We start from the raw sequence: 15352 nt of genomic DNA, 5'->3' as shown, positions 1-15352 counted from the left end.
CGCCCACAGTATTGACGAGCAGCAGTACCATGCAGGCCAAATCGACGCGCTTCCTGACGCAGTTTTCCCGCGCTGTGTTCCAGCAGTGGACGCAGACGCCGGCACGTGAGCAGTTCTGGAAGGATGACGCCTTCCTGTGCTCCATGCTGGAGGAGGCCGTGGCCAAGCTACCGCACGGGAAGCTCAAGACGCAGCTCGCGCGCGACCTGACGCCACTGACGACGCAACTGGCTGCGCTGCTGCGCGAGTTACACGTGGAATACGTGAAGAAGCAGACACTGGAGGCGGCGCGAGGTTCGCTGGCCCATGGCGCGCTGCTGAACGAGGAGCTCACGGAGCTGGAGCTGACGCAGGCGGCGGCTGCCCCCACCACCGACAAGCAGCGCCAAGTGACCGGAGTTCTGGCTCTGGACATCGGTGTAGAGGTGGCCCAACACGCGACCATCGCACAGGAGCAGAACGCGGAGCAGCTCGTCCAATTGTTCGCGCGAATTGCGGCGCGCAACTACGAGTCACCGCGGGAGCAGAGGCACAAGCGCGGCCTCGTGCTGCAACGACTGGCGGCCGTTGTGCATACGCAGGTGGAGAAGTTGGCTGAGCAGGGCAGCTGGAGCTGTGATGGAGAAGGGATCGCTGGGAAGCAGGTGCAGCAGCTGCGCGCGCTGTTGGAACGAGTGGTGGTTCAAGACGCCGTGGCGCTGGCTGGTGAGGTGGAGGTTAGACCCAAGGCTCCGTGGACAGCGTTCTACCGTCCGGAAGAGAGCAACGAGCTCAAGAAGACGGTGTATGATGAAGAGATTGCCAAGATCTACGGCACCCTACTGGCGCTGGCTGTGTACTACCCTGTCGAGTTTGACGAGGAGGAGGCTGAGGAGACGTCGGACGATTCTTCTTCTGACGAGGAGAAAACGTCGATTCACAAGGCTCAGAAGCGGAATCAGCTGAGTGTGCTGGCGCAGGCTCAGGTTTCCACTCGGCAAGTTCTTCTTGGGGCCCAGATGCGCCAGCGCGGACTCAACCAGAGCGGCCAGTGGCTTGTGTCGGTGCTCTCCTTCCTACAGAATTTGCCCAAGCCTGCAAGGTATCTCGACGAAGATGAGGACGAGACCCTCGACACGAAAGACCAGCGTGCACTGCTGGACTGCCTTGGCCAAGTATACACACGCGCGTTTGCCAGCGTGACGCTGTTCGAACAGGGTAAAGAGAGCGCTGCGGAGGCGGAGGTTGCGCTAGAAGATCGAGTCTTGTTCGAGGCCGTCGTGTGTCTCCGTCACGCTGCGCATTTCATGCGAGTCGAGCGCAAATCGAGTCTACCGGCCATTACAACGGCCATGGCGCACTTGGCCGGCGTGCCGCTGCCGTCAAGCTTTGTGGCTTGGCTGGACCAGGAGCAGACCGCTAGTCCGAAATCCGTGTTAGAGAAGGCCACGCAGCGGTTGTGGAAGAAATACTCCGACCGTGCCCAGATGATCAACATGTTGCTGAGCTCGACGGATGTGACAGCCGGTGAGCTACCGCTTATCCAGAAGGTGAGTAAACTTCTTGTTATTTGAGAGATGCGTACAGGTTCTAACTTGCTTCAATCGCCTTGGTGTTGCAGAGCTACCTGGATTATTTGCAAGGAGTGGCAGAAGGCAACTTGGACAAACCCAGCCAGGCAACGGACGCGGATGTGTCTGCTGCTACAACGAAAGAAGCGGTCGCTGACGCTGCCAGCCTGTTCTTCATGGACAACGCCGGTGGAAAAGCCGACGAGGCCAAGATGAGCAAGTCCAAAAAGAAGCGGATGAGCAAAAAGAAGCGGGCGAACAAGAGCGACGAGATGTCGCCCTCGAAGCGCACCCGAGCTTCGAGCAATTAGGTATGTCTAATACAGCTCCTAGATTTACAGTGACCGTGGATGGTGCTCAACTTTTCCGTCGTGGAGTAAAGCCGACTGGGTCGAGCTCACGGGACCCACTCAGATGTTTATCTGATGACTCAGCAAGGACCCGTTCTCACGGGCGGTCGAAGCTCCAAGCTGTAGACGAACGACCAAGAGTCATCGATGCCACTATCACCAACTCAAGCCGACGCAAGGGTGACACATACGCGAATGGAGAACTGCCGCTGTGCTTGTTACAATGCTGTTTTTATTTCGTTTTCTCATACTGCTGTTCTTGTTGTTGATGTCTTGGCTCCGCCAAGGCGGAAACCAGCGCGAGTGTCACCTCGCCCCGGTTTGCTAAATAGTTCCTTCCTATTTCGTCCAAAAATTCTAAAAAAAATCACAATCAAAAGTTTGCACACTTGTCCATCGACGACGCCAATCGCCCGCAAGTTCCACATGCCTGCGGGCGATTCTTCCTCATGCTCGCTCGGTCGGTCCGACTTCGCTTACAATTCACACTTGACGTGACACAAAGCTGTGCATCCGCCCGCTCGTTTCAGCCGCCGCTCTACGCTCCAACTTCATCGTAAACCCCTTGAAGTCTCCACGCGACGCACAAGCAGGCGGCTTCGAGCTGCGATCACTCGTCGCCCCACCTCTCGGCTCTGACCGCTGCAGTCTCCGTCTTCGTCTTGCTTCATTTTTCTCGTATTTTTGTCCATCTTCCACGGAGAATCGCCTCGCTGTCCCGTGTCGTCCTCTCTTGCTTCAGCACCAGCAAATACCACACAACACGTTCCAGCTCCGACCACTCTCTGTTTCATCTCACCCGCTCTTCACTCGCTGCCTCTCTCCTCCTCTCCATCCAGTCGGGCAACAGCCACCCATCCAAACTAGTTCGTGGACGTATAGTAGGCTCGGCCACTCAACACACTCGGGTCGATCTTCGAGCGCAGCGGGGGGATCGAGTACACGCTGGGGGCTTGGCCGCTCGCGACATTGAGCGGCGGCAGGCGGAACGCGCACTGCTGCTGCTGCTGCTGCATCTTGCGCTCCTCGGCGCCTGGGACACGCATGGGGGACAGCATGCCGTGCATCGCCAGGGGCAGTGGCACGCGGTTCTGCGCGTTCTGGTAGCTCATCTCAGTGATGGCACTGAGCACGCCGCCGAACTTGCGCGCCGGGAAGGGGATCCCATCGGGGGACGCTCGTAGCGGACTCAGCCGCACCTCGGTCTTCTGCATGCACCACTCGGGACTGGATCGGATCAAGCCACTCTGATCCCACTCCATCTTGCGGATCTTGTCGCTGAACTCGACGGACGGGTGGGCCACGACCTCCTGCTTGATGGCCATGGGGCTCGACATGTCGGCCATCTCCACGTCCGGAGGGGAGCTGGGGACGGCCACGGGCTCCTGCTTCATGACCTCAATGGAGGCCAACTCGGCCAGCCGGAAGAGCTCGCTGCGAGGCGCCTCGTGGCCGGGTACACCCGTGAGCGAGCGCGTGGGGCTCACGGACGCCGCGTAGTGGGGCAGCTCATCGCCCGAGACGTACTCGATGGCCTTGAAGAGGTTTTCCTTGGCCGAGTACTCGGCGGCGTCGGCCTCGCTGTGCTGGTCGTCCCCTTGCTGCTGCTTACGGCCCTTGTGGCGCAGACCGCGGCGCCAGCGGCTGATCTTCTGGCGGTACTTTTGCGCGTGGGTCATGGTCTGGCGCGTCGTCTTGGTGCCGATGAAGGCGGCGATGACCTTCCAGGGGCCGGCCGGGTACTTCTCCATGGCCTCCAGGAACTTCTCGTGCTCCTCCTGGGTCCACATCTTGAGCGGCTGGCTCTGCTTGGACGAGTAGACGGTCGTGCCCGCCTTGGCCTCCGTGGGCTTGATGCGGATGAGCTTGCCCTCGCTGTTCGTCATCTCGAACAGCTCCTTGCGCACGTTGGCCGAGATCGTCATGGTTTGGCTCTCCCCGCGTCTCTCTTAGCACCCACACGCCTGGCGCCGCTGCATGCAATGGAAGAGGAGGGAAAGAGAGAATTGGCTGGCTTTGCCCCGAGGGCCAGTGCAGCGCAACGGCGACACGAGAGAGCCGAGAGCAGATCGCACTTAGCGCTTGATGGATCACTCGCCGGGGGGATGGGACGTGGATTCATTTTGGCCGTCTCGGTTATGTGTATTTGGAACCCAAGTGGACGCTTTCGGTCCGAGGCGATGGAGCTCGATGCAGAGCGGACACTGGAGCAGCCGAGCTTACGCTGACATCCTGGTGGTTCGGGGACGACAAACGCTGCTGCACCTTACATCGATTCGTCACGGAGTTCGTTTACATCAGTTCATCCAAGTAACCATTGTTATGGGTTTGTTGTCTCAACATTTAAATGAGTACATTACGTCCGGCGCATGGGTTGACCCGAAAATGGGTACCGTGTGGCACGTAGCCGAGCCAACAGGCAGCTCCAGAGGCCCATTTGCGTTGGCCCTGCGGAGCAATAGCGCGGCAACAAGCCAACAAGTCTGCCCCGAGGCAGAGCCCTCTCCTTACCGACGGCCAATGCAAGCGCGGCCGCGACAGGCCGGCGCAGCGGTCTCGACTCGAGTCGACACTCTCGACCAGAGCAGTTGTCTCAGTTATCGTAGCACCTGAGCTCGTACGCGCGCCCAGAAAATCCGCTCGTTCGACCTTCAGCTGCAGGACCAGAGGGTCCGCTCGGCCACCGAGACTCGGTCCGAGTCGGTGTGCGCAGTCCGACATCCTCGTCATGTTTTGCTTGTGATCGCAGCGAGTTGCAGTTTGCCACCACGTTGCTCCCGCGGCGATGGAATCGGCGATTTGCCTCGCTCAAAGGGATAGCCGCTCGCAGCCAGCACCTTCCGCGGCTTCAACGTCGGGACAACTTCATCGCGGCACCACAGAGAATCCACGACAACTCAGAGTGCTAGTGGCGTGCCCACATTCTGAGCCCACCGATGGACTCGGAGCGAGACAAGCTGAAAGCTCTTCTGTCAGACGAGATCAATCCATTAGCTATTTCAGCCAATAGCAAGGTGACACCCACTGCACGTGCCAGAAGACGGTGCACTTTATTTCCAAAACAAGGTTCCTTGCCTAGCCATATTCCTCCTTTCCGATGCCCGAATGCCACAATTCGCACTGCCTACCCGACGTGACGTCGGACTATCTTACAAATATCAAGCCATCAGCTCTGTACCCACCAGAGATCCAGTTTGAACCCACGTCGTGTTCTCAAATATTGCGGGTAGAATGGGTACATCGCTGGCGTTAGTAACCCTATACGCGGAATCCGCCCAGAGGCTTCATCCACCACTTATCGTTTGGGCAGCCAGCAGCAGCAGAGGCACCATGACCATCTCGCGCAACGTGTACAACCAGCTCTTCGAGCAGGCGCCGGACGCCACGGACGGCGCCAAGGAGAAGGTGATCCGTCTGCGCCCCACGGAGGCCAAGGCGGGCGCCGTGGTCATGTCGGCCAAGAGCAAGATCCAGATGTGGACCAAGGAGGAGCACGAGCGCTTCCTCGCGGCGCTCGAAAAGTTCCCCGCCGGGCCCTGGAAGAAGGTGGCCGACTTCATCGGCACCAAGACCCCGCGCCAGACCATGACCCACGCGCAGAAGTACCGCCAGAAGATCAGCCGTCGCCAGCGCGGCCTGCGCAATCAGAAAAAGACCAGCACAAGCGACGGCAGCCCGACGCCGGTGGACACCAAGGCCGCCGTCCAGGGCGAGCCCAAGGCCATCGTATCCCCCTACGGCGTCGCCGACCTGCAGCTCAAACCCGGGTCGGCGGCGGCGGCGGCCGTGGCGGCAGGAACCACGAACGATCAGCTGCTGAATATCTTGGCCCAGCAGGCCACGATTCAGGACAAGCCGGAGCCCATGGAGGTGGACTCGGAGGCGACGGAGGACGCGACGGAGGAGGAGATGGCCGCAGTGTCAACGGAGGACGTGGCCAGCCAAGGGTCGCCGAACAACTTGCCGTCGCTGGCGGAGATCCTGCACCTTAGTGGGGAGGTGCAGCAGACCGAGAAGGCGCAGCCCCCAAAGAAGGACGAGGAGAAGAAGACGGAGGAGGAGTGTATCGCTGAGAAGATAGCGGAGGCCGCCGCTGCTGAGAAGAAGCCTGACGCTGAGGCGGAGACGGGGCCTCAGACCCGGCCAGACGACTGCAAGTGCAATTGCCAGTGCAGCGCACACGGCGGACAGAAGCCTCCGGTGGAAGAGATGACGACGCAGCCTCGGCCTGAGGAGAGCTAAGCGCATGCTGCTTGCTTCGAGCCTGAAGATCAAGCGGTCGGCGTATCGGCGCGCATTTCACTGCACTCGGACGCGCCGCCATGCCTAATAATTATTGATAAGAAGCAGTTTGCAATCCAACGCCCGCTGTCATATCCCATTCCGCCCGCTGTAGCCATTACCACTTGCCTTCAACTTCAGGTCCAGAAAACAGCGTGTAGCCATCTCGCTCACAGCGCTTGCCAAAGTCTAAAGTGCATTTTATTCAGGTGCTTTCTGCGTTTAACTTCATATTGAGAGTGTGTCCTGCTGGCCCACAAGTCATGTGTGAGTACCAGTGCTTTACCGCGGAAGCCCCGTGTCTGCTGATCGCCATCTACATACGTGTACACGTGGAACAGCATTCGAGGTTGAGTTTGCTCACTACATAACATAGATTGCATCCAGCCTTGGAACGCCTGGTGCGTTCGATAGAAGCGTCAACGCGTCACAGTGACGATCTTGTAGGGTGATAGCTCGTTGAGCTAGTGAACCGGGACAAGCAAAATAAACCATCCCATCTTGGAGTACGTGTACATGTAGTTTGTGACGAGGGCGAGCTCTATGCCACGTGTGACGCCGGCGATATGTTAAACTTGGCAAAGTGTCTTGGGTGCGAAGCTCGAGGTCTTTTTGAGAATGAGGTCTGTAGCCCTGGAAATGGTAACCAAACCAGTCTGGCCCTATTGCTGTAGATCATTCACCCTTCCAATGCAGAGTGGCTCGCGTTTCGTCGATACTTAGTGGTCAAGAAAGTGTCCACGTGACTTCTGTTAAACAAACCGTAGGGCATGTGCTTGGAACTCCTTGTGCAGATCGTCAAGCTTAGTTGCTATAGTGGCGTTGGCAAATTATCCATTATTCAATGAAGAGGTTTTCGTAGCAACATCGTCTGAAGCAGAAAAAAACATCGGTAGCGTGAAGATCCAAAAGTGCTACAGCACAACTCGCACGCAAAGGGATATCGCGACGAGTTCAATCCATAGACACTAGTCATCGTAAGTCTCTAGGGCGGATTGATGCTGCTGAACGCGTATTTCGTCGCTCTTGAGACTGCTGCCGGAAGCTTTCCATCCGTTGTCATGTGGGGAAGACTTAATGCGTAGGCGAGTGCGACCAGCAGTAGGTGAGCCAGCACCTCTCTCGCTGGTACTACGACTGGAGGAGCGGCGCTGGATAGCAGATGACGGCGGAATGCCGTACATTTTGCTTAGTTTGTCATCGATGCGGTCCATGTAATCGTGTACAGCAGCGTTGACTTTGTCAATTTCGACGCGCCGTTTGCTCTTCTGAGCTTGTACTTGGTGATCCACGTCCCACGAAGGAGCCGAAAACTTCTCTGGCGAGGATGCGCTGGAATCGCTAACGCCACTCTGGAAACGAACCCCTCTACCCTGCGGCAGGGTATCACTCAAAGCTTTTGACATGTTGAGCTGTTGCCACTCAATAAGGAAATCTTCTACCTCCTCCGATTGGCGAGACAAGTTCACCCCCATTCGAGAAGGTAGAGGCGACACCGATGCTGATGGACTTGCGCACTCACTTCGAGTTGAGATATCGGCCACGCTATTCTCACACCGTCGTCGTGGAGAAGTGCCAATAGGTGCTTGGTCGCACCGGTACGGATCATCGACTTCAACCCTTGCAAACGAAGTCTTCTTTTTCAACCTCGCCGGCGGTGCTTCACATTTGATAGCACACCTCGTGGTATCACTCGATCTGCGCGATGTGTTTGCCTGTGCCCTGGGATAGTCCGAGGTTTTTTCATCCAAGTCATCGTCTTCACTGTCACTGCCGTCGTTGAAACTTTTCTCCAGTTCGCGTAGTTTCTCCTCACGGAGCTCTCGCTCAGCCTTCTCCTGCTGGCACCTTAGATGGTTCACTACCGTCTGCAATGTCGCCTTCTCCTGAACCTCTTGTTCCAGTTGCCAGCTCACTTTTTGATAGAGCTCGTGCGCCTTTTTAACAGCCTGCTTAAGGCTGCGCAATTCTTCTTCCTGCCGACGCGCGGCTACTTTGGATTTGTCCGCTTTCACTTCTTCCTCGACGGAAACGCTCTTCAGTTGGTCAAGCTCACGCTGTAGCGCAGATTTCTCAGATTCCATTAGAGTGATTCGAGCTTCAGCATCGGCAATCTCGAGTTGCAGTGCTTCCATCTTCGCTTGTGCTTGAACCAACTCTTCTTCCTTAAGCTGCATCTCCTCGCCCTTGGCCTGGTGCTCTTGCTGCGTCCTCTGTATCTCTTGGTCACTTTGACTGCGCAAGGCAGCCATCTCATCCTGTAGATCCGCCGTCTTCTTCAGCAGAACCTCCATGTCCTTCAAACTATTTGCCTGCTGATCGAGTTGGAACTGAAACTCATAGTTCTCTTTCTGCAGCGAGTTGCGCTGGTAATGCAAGTCCTCGACGCGCTTCCCAAGCGCCAGGATCCGCTTGCGAATCAAGGCCACAGTTGGAATATCCTCCTCAAAACTTGGCGTTCCATCGCACTCAGCCATCATATCGTCGCGCTGATCCAGTCTCTTTTTACTTTGGCGTCGTCGACGCTCAAGCAAGGCCTGGCAGTGAAAAGCTCCGTTCGTATTGGCCACCAAGAGCTCTTTTGAAGCCGGGTTGATGACCATCACTACCTTCAGAATCAAATTGCCGAGTGAAGACGACATGTGTCCCGATGACGTCGAGTTCGATTCCAGAACGTCTGCAACCTTCTCAGTGACATCCATCTTCTTGAGCCGCTCCAACAGTGGACGAAGCGAAAGCGTTGACAATGTCTCCTTAGGGGGCAGTATTTTGATGACTGTAGGCTGGGACGACAACGCCCAAGTTCTCTTTCTGGATTTTGTTACCTTGAGCGGTGCACAGAGCCCATACGCGCTCTGCTCATTAAACCTGGTCGGAGTAGCGCTGAAATGCGTAAAACGATTCATGGCAAACACTGCAATGACAACACGACGGAACACTCGCCGACGCTGTCGCTCCTTCATCTTCTCCTGGTTTGGTGCAGCTGCTGGAATCATTTCTTTGAGCACCTGGCCAATGCACTCAATTTGTTCGTGAGATTGAGCGTAGTCAGCGTTTTCACGCCAAAGCAGCCGCTTTTGAGCGAGTAAATCGCTAACTTGGAGAATTAATGGTTGCACAACCAGAACAAAGAGATGCAGGATCGTTGCAAATACCGGCAGATCCTCCTCGAAGCCGCCCACTATCTGCTGGAGTTTTGCGTTGTGTTCCTTGACCTCAGCGAGTCGGACCGATTCCTCCTGGAGCCTACTCTCCAAAGTGCTTCGCTCATTATCCATGTCTGCAATGCATTGCTCGAAGTGCAGCTTTTGCTCGTTGGCATTATTGCTATGAACGCGCTCCACTTCGTCAAGAGTTTGTTTAAACTCATCAGCCTTGGCAACAAGTTCTTTCTCCAGCGATTGTAGTTGGGTTTGGGTCTCACGCATATCACGGGCTTGTTTGTCGCTTTCGCCTCTCCAGTGATCTCTCATCGAAACTAGAGCATCAATTTCCTTTTCCAAAGCGGAAAATGACCGGGCTAATGGCTCAGCACTCACGGGCTCAGGTTCATCCCAGGACGCTTCTGTTTCCAGCGCGTGATGCAGCTCCTTTCGAAAGCGGAGAACAAACTGGCCATACTTTTTCAGTTCTGCTTCCAGCCCTTCACTCTTCTCGCAAGCCTGCTCGCTCCACTTCAGAACCTCCATTTTCTCGTGACTGACAATCTCGTGCGCCTGCTCAGCCAACTTACGCTGCTCACGAAGCTCCTTCATCTTTGCCGCATCATCCGCTCGTAAATGTTCCAGCTCTGTTGCACGCTCTACCGCTAGTGTCAGCTTGCTTCCTTGCTGTCGAACGAGGTGACGCGCTCGCTGGAATTCGTGCACAATATTCATGGTTTCATTACGCAGCGCGGAAATTGCGGCCTGAACAACCTGCAGCTCTGGCACCTCTTGCCAGACCTCTTCACGGCCTGATCGTCCAGAGGTTACTGGGGTCGCTAGTGCCGCATCAGCTGCATCACTTGGATCTGCCTGGCTAGACGTAGACGTATGAAGAGCGTTTTCGACATACTTACGAAGAGCTTCGACTTGCTTTTGTGCGGTGCGCGCTTCTTCGGCAACCTCAACTTTCAAATCGTTCGCTGCTGCCTCAGACTCTGATAACCGAGCCTCCATTGCTTCACATTCCTCACGAATGCTGCCTATTGTAGTAGCGTCGCTTTTGTGTTTCGAGACGTGTTCTTCCAGTTGAGCTACAAACCTTTGGAGCTGTTCCTGGTACGCTAGCTTGCGCTCCTTCCAATGCTCCTGGAAAATAGCCAACTGGCGCTCCAGCTCTCTCTGCTTATCCAGAAGCATGCCATTCTCTGCTTGCATGCGCTCCATTTGCATTTGCAGGTTACTGCGCGCGTTCTCGATCTTCTTGCGCTTTTCACGTTCTTGCGTGTGTGTCTTCTGCAATGCCTCCATACCTTCCTCCATGTGCTTTACACAATCTGCCGCGGATGTCTCCACAGACTCGCATTGTGCAGTCTTATCATCAATAATCGCAGACAGCTCGGCAACCTCGTGCTTTGCGTCTTTCAACTGAGAGCGCCGTTCAGCGATCTCTCCCTCTAGGGAAGCAATCGTCTTCTTGTAGAACTCGAGTTCTTCCCCGGTACGACTTTCCTGCTGGCGAAGCTGCTTCGTGTTGCGCTTCCAACGTTTAACCTCCAGCACCAACTCTGAAATCTCAGTTTGTGATTCATGTTGTAGCCGATCGTGTGACTCACGGACCTCCTGTAGCGCAGCTTGCAGATCACGGTTTTCGGCATGAGCAGCAGTTAGCCGCTTTTGAGTGGCCTTCAGCTTTTGTGCTGTTTGGGCTGCCGTCTCCAGGCTCATTTGATCACGCTGCACTTTTGCATCCAGCTCGCGAACCTCGTCACGTAAACGCTTCACTTCGCGCTCTCGGATCTCGTCGCGTTCTTTAAGCGCTCCATTTCGTTCTCGTAGCGACCGTGACTCTTGTCGAAAACGATTGTTCTCCAGTTGTAGTCGACGGAGCAGCTCCAACTGGCGGCGCAACGCATCATTTGACGCTTCCTGTTGCTGCATCTCCTCGTAAAATGCTGTTGGTGCGTTCGGTCGGGCTCCAGAAGTAACATCTGCGGTGGAACTCTCTCCAGAAGCTAGACGCTGGCGGTGAAACTCGGCTCGAGCCTTTTCCTTGATACGACGGAGCATGTTTTGAGCATGGCTGTCGTCGTCATCGTTTGTATCATCTTCCGGTGGCGCAGATTGGCGGTGAGGTCGTTCGTTGCGAGCGAAGCGGGTGCTCTGGCGAGTGAGTGTGCCAATGCTCGTAAGTTCCTCCTTCTGGGATCGGAATTTCGCCTTGGCAGCATCGACTAGCTTCTTGGGGTAGCTAGTGTGCTGTTTAATGAGGATCTCTTGGCCCTCACTTGAATGCGGCGAATGACTACTGTTCGAATACGACGGACTTCCTGACTCTGAGGCGGATCCTTCTGCCCGCATCACCGCAAAAAGCTCCCGCTGGCGGGCGTAGTGTGCTTGTTGCTGCTTGAGGTTTCGCTGCAGTCTGGTTTCCATGCGCTTTGCATCTCGGTCTTGTCGGGACTGAACCGGTCGCTGCAGCGGAGACTCCTCTTCGTCGTTGCTTTCCTTGTGCTCGTCGTCGTCGTCGATTTCAAGTCGATCGTCTCGTGCTTCGTCTTGGGACAAATCGTCCAGACGGAGCATCAACTCGGGCGATGGCGGCGTCGACGAGCTGTCCACCATATTCGGTGCACCGGAACAAGGAGGTGTATCAGTCGTGTCTAGAGTCATATCCTGCGCTGCATCAGCCGATATCGCGCGTGCACCCTCCATTGACTTGAAGCCGAGAGGTTTCGCCGACGAGTAAGTGACCAGGTCAAGTAGGTTTCTGAGGTGCTAACTGCCGACACCTTCCGCCTTTTCAAGTGTCGCCAATGCACCGCAGACATCAACCGCCGTGCAACCGCCTGAAACTACACCACAGCAGCAAAGCCACCACTTACATGAATGGTGCAGACGAGCTGCACCAGCTCATTTCAAAAGCTCGATATGTATTTCTCAGCGCGAAGCAACAGCCAGGCCCGCTTCAAGCAGTTGGTTGAAGCGTACAGCCGCTGGGCTCCGTCATCCGTCTACAAATGAATGCACGCGAGTGCAGCTCAAGGAGCGAGAACTACCGCAGACCTAAGTCGATCGCGCGCTCACTCGTCTAGTCCACGTCTTCCACCGTCGACGCGCCGGCCTTCCGCTGGCGCAGCGTCGACTCGTCCTTGCTATCGCCTCCCTTGGCAAAGCTGGCCAGGATCTCGACCACGTCGGCGTTTTCCTCGCCCTTCGCCACCTCCGCTGCCGTACGGCCGTCGGACGCCTTGACAGCAAGCAGCTGCTCCCGCTTAGCTGCCGAGATACTCGACAGCAGGGCGCCCGCGGCCTCCGGTCGGCCGTGGAAGGCGCTCCAGTGCAGCGCCGTCCACCCATCTCCGTCCACCAACAGCACGTTGGCTCCAGCCTTCACCACCTTGTGGATAAACTCGTCCGTGTCCACGGGGGAGCCGCAGGCCACCATAAGGGCCGTCCACTGGTCCTCGTCCGTCTTGGCATTCACTTTGCCCTTCACGGCCGTCCAGAGCTCCTCAAAGTCGGCGTCCGCGCCAGCGGCCAGCGCCGCGGCAATGGCCTCCTCGGGGGTCGCGTCCTTTTTCTCCTTCTTGTCTGTAGAGGACGACGCGGCGCTGGCCGTCACAGGCGTCGCGTCAGCTCCAGCAGCGGCAGCCGCGTCCTCCGCCGACTCACCCTCTAGGCGCTCGTTCCAGATGCGGCCGTTCCTGCGCCCCAGCAGATAGGCCTGCACGAGAGGGTTGTCCCAGAGGTTCATGGGCATCATGACACTCTGGATGAGCACCACGTGGTTCACACCCATCTTGAAGTGGATGACCGACGAGATGCCGGCGCCGATGAGCGTCTGCTTGAGGAACTCGTTGGCCTTGGCCAGCTCGTGCGCCTCGTACGTCGTCTCCGTGAGCTCCGCGTAGTTGGGCGACTGGTCGAAGGGCGACTTGGTTCCCGGGATGAAGATCTTGCGCGTGTCGTGCTTGCGCTCGATGAGCTGCTTGAGGTAGAGCCCCACGAGGATGGCGGTGACCTGGCACACTAAGAAGGACGTGCGCGCCGCTGTGAGAATCATCTCGTTCTCGAAGTCGATCTTGCCCATGAGGAAGATCATGGGCAGCATGATGAACATGCGCATAGGGCTCTGCTTGCCCGCCATGGCTTCGCGACTTGTTGGCCGAGGGAGCGAAAGGAGGAATGAAGCTCGGTGGTTTGGTGACGTGGTACGGTGTAGTCATTTCGACACGTTAAACTAGATAGTTGTAAAGAAGTTATCAAAATGCTACCATTGGTTGAAAAGACGCGGATTTTAGACGAGGCTGAGGTGGCACGAGCTCACTCGATGGGGCCAAGGACGAAGGAGAGGGCGAGACGTGCGTCGCGGGAAGTGCTGCAGCTGTTGGTGGAGGTGGGGCCAATATGACCAATAGAAGAGATGCGGGAGCTTTTGAGCGCGGTGGCTACGCTTTCGTAGCTGCTCAGTAGCGGTCGCAAGGCGCTGACGAAGTCCAGGCACGAGTCGCAGCGGACAACGCGGTTTTGGGCGTCCAACTGCAGCTGCAGCGTCATGGGTACATGGATCTGCTGGTCTCTCAGTCGGTGGAGAAGTACCGAGTGCTCAGGCTGCAGCAGACGCGGGAACACGCGCTGGATACTCGCAGACATGATCCGCAACGACAGAGTGAGCTCCACGTGACAAACGCAGTCGGTCATCTGCTTGAAGCTGCTGGGACGCAGCTGGAGAGAGCCGAAGCTTGTCGTGTAGCGCCGCCACTGCTCGAGGAACGAGTTTTGCCCACACTGTTCGTTGTGTAAAAGGTCGTGGCGCATTTTCTGCTGGACGAAGCGTATTTGCTCTTGGTCTGACAAGGGATTTGGCAACCACGGCGCGGGTTGGGTGGTTGGAAAACCGGCGCGGAAGCAATGGACGAGGTCTCGAGCGGTTTGCATATTGGTGGCTGGAGTTTGTGTTGAAAGCGACGGGCTGTTGGCTGAGATGGGGCAGATGCAACGATGTGACTCAATGTTCTGGAGCTGGCGCAGACATAGTTGCAGACGCTGCACCTCGGATCCCAAGTTCCGAACAGCAGCCTTGAGATCGCTCTCATGTTGGCGCTTCTTCTGGAGATATCGCAACTGTCTCGAGCGATTCTGTGCGCGGCGACGATCGAGCTTGATTGGGTCGCTGCTGTCGATGGTGGTTGCTGCTGACGACGCAGAGACACACAGAGCTGTCAGTAACGCGTCATGTAGCCGTTGGAACTAGTGGCTGCAACCTTGATAGGGAACACGCGGTGTTATTTTGCTCATCACGCAAGAGCTGAGTGCGCCTGTTCGGTTGGCTTCTTGTTGAGTTGTGACGCTGGAAGTTTGCATCCTTTGAGCGAGGTTGTCGACACGAAGTTCGCCGAAGGTCATGCAGTGTTGGACGTGGCTTGTCACGCCTGTGGACAAGGGAAACAGTTTGCTTCTACGCAAACCTCTCGCATCGAAGTCCTTGTTGTTCGTGTCAAGCCAGAAGTGCGTACCGCATAAAGGCGTTTAGTCGTTTGGTGAGGACGGCGGCTGCATATTTGCACACAACGCAAATGTTGTCGCGTTAATCTCGCACCGGGCTCGACGCACTCCGTTGAGAAGTGGCGCTGTTGCTGGAAGGAAAACATTTTGTCTGGTGACATTGTCAATCTAGGGGAGAAGCAAGAAGGTAATCGTCGTTGCAGAAGGGTAAGGAAAACGTAGATGGATCTCGTTTTTCACTCTTGGACTGAGAGATGTCGTTGAAATACTTATCTCTCTTGCCCAAGTGTGTCGCTGCCTCCGGCTTACTCAAGGAGATCAGCATTGGTCACCTCGAGCTGCTACTTGATAGAGTTGCAGGAGCTGGCTAGCGTGCTGTGGATCCTCCTGATGGCCTTTAGGCTGATCCTCAGAAGCGAGCTCTTGACTGGCGAGTGTTGAAGCCTCGTCAAGCACATCTGATAATCTGTAGACAGATCAGGTGTCAGTAAATGCCGTCGCATGGATATTAACCGCCACT

General features: G+C 56.3%; 6 protein-coding genes across 6 annotated transcripts; 2 read left to right on the top strand and 4 right to left on the bottom strand.

The window, feature by feature from the left end:
- Window positions 1-29: 29 nt before the first annotated feature.
- On the top strand, window positions 30-1861 carry KRP23_9813 (uncharacterized protein; the record flags this gene model as incomplete). Its single annotated transcript, XM_067895415.1, has 2 exons — window positions 30-1529; window positions 1601-1861. 2 exons carry the CDS (start codon window positions 30-32, stop codon window positions 1859-1861), a joined length of 1761 nt encoding a protein of 586 aa, XP_067741635.1.
- Window positions 1862-2763: 902 nt separating this feature from the next.
- On the bottom strand, window positions 2764-3825 carry KRP23_9812 (Myb-like protein G; the record flags this gene model as incomplete). Its single annotated transcript, XM_067895414.1, has 1 exon — window positions 2764-3825. The coding sequence occupies one exon, from the start codon at window positions 3823-3825 to the stop codon at window positions 2764-2766; it is 1062 nt and encodes a 353-aa protein (XP_067741634.1).
- A 1405-nt stretch (window positions 3826-5230) lies between these two features.
- Window positions 5231-6142, top strand: KRP23_9811 (Myb-like protein J; the record flags this gene model as incomplete). Its single annotated transcript, XM_067895413.1, has 1 exon — window positions 5231-6142. One exon carries the CDS (start codon window positions 5231-5233, stop codon window positions 6140-6142), a length of 912 nt encoding a protein of 303 aa, XP_067741633.1.
- Window positions 6143-7149: 1007 nt separating this feature from the next.
- Window positions 7150-12039, bottom strand: KRP23_9810 (uncharacterized protein; the record flags this gene model as incomplete). The annotated part of the gene is made up of 1 exon (XM_067895412.1): window positions 7150-12039. One exon carries the CDS (start codon window positions 12037-12039, stop codon window positions 7150-7152), a length of 4890 nt encoding a protein of 1629 aa, XP_067741632.1.
- A 376-nt stretch (window positions 12040-12415) lies between these two features.
- KRP23_9809 (Inversin-B) lies at window positions 12416-13474 on the bottom strand (the record flags this gene model as incomplete). Its single annotated transcript, XM_067895411.1, has 1 exon — window positions 12416-13474. One exon carries the CDS (start codon window positions 13472-13474, stop codon window positions 12416-12418), a length of 1059 nt encoding a protein of 352 aa, XP_067741631.1.
- Window positions 13475-13650: 176 nt separating this feature from the next.
- KRP23_9808 (uncharacterized protein) lies at window positions 13651-14145 on the bottom strand (the record flags this gene model as incomplete). Its single annotated transcript, XM_067895410.1, has 1 exon — window positions 13651-14145. One exon carries the CDS (start codon window positions 14143-14145, stop codon window positions 13651-13653), a length of 495 nt encoding a protein of 164 aa, XP_067741630.1.
- Window positions 14146-15352: the final 1207 nt, after the last annotated feature.

This window comes from Phytophthora ramorum (assembly GCF_020800215.1).
Source record: "Phytophthora ramorum isolate Pr-102 chromosome Unknown Phyram_PR-102_s0009, whole genome shotgun sequence".
Taxonomy (NCBI): domain Eukaryota; phylum Oomycota; class Peronosporomycetes; order Peronosporales; family Peronosporaceae; genus Phytophthora; species Phytophthora ramorum.
Note: the sequence above shows the minus strand (reverse complement) of the source record. Positions and strands in the feature narration are given on the sequence as shown.